This window comes from Odontomachus brunneus, unplaced genomic scaffold, assembly GCF_010583005.1.
Source record: "Odontomachus brunneus isolate Ranch 3 - 2012 unplaced genomic scaffold, Obru_v1 Obru_scaffold_010, whole genome shotgun sequence".
Lineage (NCBI taxonomy): Eukaryota > Metazoa > Arthropoda > Insecta > Hymenoptera > Formicidae > Odontomachus > Odontomachus brunneus.
Genome location: NW_022639460.1, coordinates 3,297,461 through 3,301,268, shown reverse-complemented (window position 1 = coordinate 3,301,268; position 3,808 = coordinate 3,297,461). Strand labels below are relative to the sequence as shown.

At 41.1% G+C, this 3,808-nt stretch overlaps 2 protein-coding genes across 2 annotated transcripts in view; one reads left to right on the top strand and one right to left on the bottom strand.

Moving 5' to 3' along the window:
- LOC116840458 (protein SERAC1) overlaps window positions 1-3,808 on the top strand; it is a 28,375-nt gene that overhangs the window by 10,401 nt on the left and 14,166 nt on the right. The window lies entirely within an intron of this gene.
- Window positions 1-3,808, bottom strand: part of LOC116840459 (nuclear pore complex protein DDB_G0274915) — a 12,161-nt gene that overhangs the window by 5,737 nt on the left and 2,616 nt on the right. Inside the window, exon 2 of the mRNA XM_032807180.1 lies at window positions 64-326. Coding sequence (XP_032663071.1) covers window positions 64-326 — 263 coding nt within the window. The remainder of the gene's footprint in view (window positions 1-63; window positions 327-3,808) is intronic.

The window sequence follows — 3,808 nt, the reverse complement described above, 5'->3', positions numbered from 1 at the left end:
CTCCTCCCCCTCCTCCTCCTCCTCCTCTTTCTCTTTCTCGATCTCACTCTCACCATTTTCCACTTGCTTATCTTCATCATCATATTCTTCTTCAGTAGTTTCAGTGTTAAACGTTAACTTAGGTTCTTCCTCCTCGTTAAGTTCTTTCTCCTCGTCGCCTCCTCCTCCCTTCGATTTCGATATATCCATAACGTTGTTCTCGTCCAGCGAATGGCCCAACGATGCATCAGCCTCATTGCTCGGCGGAGATGCATTTCGATCTTGCTTCTCATACACTAAATTCGTTGGAATCAGTTGCGAAAGTGTGTCCCAAGATTGAATCGTTTCTACAAACCAACGAGAGTTTAATAAATTTCATTCTTCAGTAATGCTTTTCTAAATCTAAGGATATACCACAAGTATATTTTTGTCGTACATCTATTCCAAAGTTCTGTCAAAAGTTGCTTGCACAAGTACTTTTGCGCGAGCAACTTTATTTACTATCGCTATCACATACACACACATAGTCTCTCCATGATTAATTATAAAATAAACGTTTGCGCGATGAGACCGAGACAAAGTCGTTCTATCCGTCCATTTGCTCTTGAGCAGCCTCGTGGAATGCGATTCAATTCCAAAGTCCCTTTGTCACATACATCAGCGTGTCGTCACATTCGTACAATGCACAATCGCAAAGGTGATCCCGCCTAGATATTCGTCGACAAGGAAACTCATCGGTTATTCAACCGATACATCTATACGTAAAAGTCAGAACTAATCACTAATGAAGATATGTTCGTAACGATTCTGCGTTTCTCGAAGTAATCCGGAGTTTTTAGCGCGCGAGAGAGTTTCCATTTTCTCTAATTTGAGGACGTGCGAGATTATATGATTTCTACTTGTTTATGACTTTCTCCCCGACCCACTGCCTATAAGTCGCGAATAAAAATTAAAAAACGCTTTGACGCGAGCGTATATGCATCGATCGTCGTCAATGAAACTGACGAAATGAAATGCAACGAGAGTCGCGTTACATTTTTACGACAGTCGTTGGTGAAACTGTCGTAAATTATGTGAATTATGTAGCTGTAAATAGCAAGGATAATCATAATTGATAGATCGCCATAAACCAACTTGCGACTTTTCCTTAGGGTCGCGATTGTTAAAAGGAGATATGAGGGATAACGAGTCGTTCATTTTTAATACAAAAATGAATAATTGCGAGGAGCGACCGATCGAGAACAACATTGGAACGGGATATTTTTTAACTCTGTTTTATTTATCCCTCGTCAGCTCACTGTGTTGCGCGGACCTCGAGGAGACAATTCTCCTCGGTCGCGGAGAATTTCCTTTCCCTCGAAACACATCAATGAAATCCCACCACTGCAATGACCTCGCACAATCAGTCATTCGACGAGGTACGTCGTAAGACGCGTTGTCCTCACATTTTTGTGCGATAATGGCGCCGTAATGAGACAACTTTGAGTTGTGCTTACACTTTACGCCAGATAACTCCAGATATTATCGCGAATATTCACGGCTACGCGAATAATGAAATCGCGCTGATAGATAATCAGCTCGTATTACTCAGGAATAGCACTAATGATTCACGATAAAGATTCTCGTTCAGCTTGCTTTCAAGTGGCAAACGAAGTGCGACGATCGGGACTCGCTCAATGCACTTTATTATGTTTCATTCGACTTACCATAATACGATCGAAAGGCTGGTTCGCGAGCGAGATATATATATATTTTCTCGAAGCGGGAAAACGCTCCTTTCCTCTAAATGCCATCATCTCACGGCGGTAAATGGAGGACATTTTGAAAGGAGTTGAATTTTCCGCGCTGACGAGAATCAACCGAGACAATACTATGAGAACGTTACGAGATCATTACACGCACAACTTATGTAACTCGCTTTTGCCACAACGACGCGCAAAATATCTCGCGCAATTCAACGCATTGTGATCAGACCGTGTGGAGACACGGCGTGTGATTTTATGTAGAGACAAAATTATTTTGGCGTTTTTTCGTGCCGGAGTATTTCGAGCAAGTTTGCGCAGCATCAGTTGCCCAAGCAGATCCTCTGCAGATCGAACGACATCAAATATGCGTCGAACACGCTGGCGTAATTCGCAAACTCTTACATGGTCAGTTTAGCTCGTACTTCCCGTATGAGCGATACTTTCACGATCGCGATACGGTAGGAAACGGCCGAGTATAACGGGTGTGCGCGCGCGCGAAAAAGGCAACCGAGTTGTGCGAGCGTTCTCCTCTCGATCGTCCTTCGACTCGAAAGCAACTCCCGCCAATAGTCTCACTTGCGCGAATTCTCGCGCCTGTATACATCGACCATGTCGACCGTGCCAAGAACCGATACACTTCTAGTCTCTATGTAACGCCATGCTAGCCGCTTTCTACGGGCTTGCTTGTTATTCGCTTTATCCAGGATATGAATATGAACGAAGCGGATTGCGTATACATTTATTTCACGAATCGCGCGTGTATTACCAGAGCTTTCTACATTTCCGCAGATGTTCGATTTCATTCTCGAGACTGAAGAGAAGCGTATAATGTGTGCAATTATTATAATTACACATTTATTATTTAACTGTGCAATTATACAATCGGACGATTATCCAGTTGATGTAAAGAAAACTCAGATCCGTTGAAACTTTGCTACTGACATTTAAACGAGGTAACGCACCTCTAACGTACAAAAGCTTATAGCGCATTCTCGAGATTCGACGAGCGAGCAGCTCGTCGAATCTCGCATACGCTCGCGCGCGAAGAAACGATACCTTGCAACTCTACCTTTTACCAATTGCACCGCGTAGAGACTCATTTGAAGCTTAGATCGGCATTTTGCAGACCAACGCAAGTTGCTTCTACGATCCTAGTGAAAATCGAGTCCGAATTTAGGGATGGGCGATACGGTAGAAAGTATCGATATTTCGTATCGAAACGTATCGTAAATAAAAGTATCGATATATAAAAAATATCAGATGGAATGTATCGATATTAGTGATATCGATATTATCGATATCATCTAACCTTTTTCAACATACCGCAATATAATTATAAATAATATTAATTTTATTTATGCATGAGTTGATATATTGGTGTTTAACATGTGATTACATACAATGTTACGTACCTATAGTGTAATGTTATTATATTGTAACTTATATTGTAACATGTTGAGGAAGTTTTAAATTTGTAAAAATACGTTACTATTCCCTTTCTTATTAAACAAAATTCAACCAATGAAAAGTCAGCAGGAAGATCAATGACCATACATTTATTTCCTTTTTCTAGATCTATTAACGTAAAAGATTGAAGACATGTTGTGCATGTTTCCGTCCAATAGAATATGTCAATCTACTTTACGGATTATATCAGTGCTCATTATTGGTTCATCAGGGATTATTCAGTCGATACCCCAACATTACCAACTTTAAAGAAAATATAGGGAAAATATAGAGTTTAGGCGAGAGGACATCTGTTAGAGGACTTGTTTAGTTGTATATTTGAAATATTTGATATTTCGATATGTATTTGAGATATTTGAAATATCGATACTATATCGCCCATCCCTAGTCCGAATACGACATACGGTATGCGTATGTCGTGCGCGAGAACGCAAGCACGAGATACACACGCGCGATGGGCTACTTTCTAACTTGTTAGTACATAGAATACTCGACGAATATGCTGTTGTTTCGTTGATGCTCTTTCGATGAAAACCATCTCGATTCTCGCGAACAATGTATGACTCAACGAATGATGAAAACGTCTCTCTCTCTCTCTCTCTCCCCCCCCCCCCCCC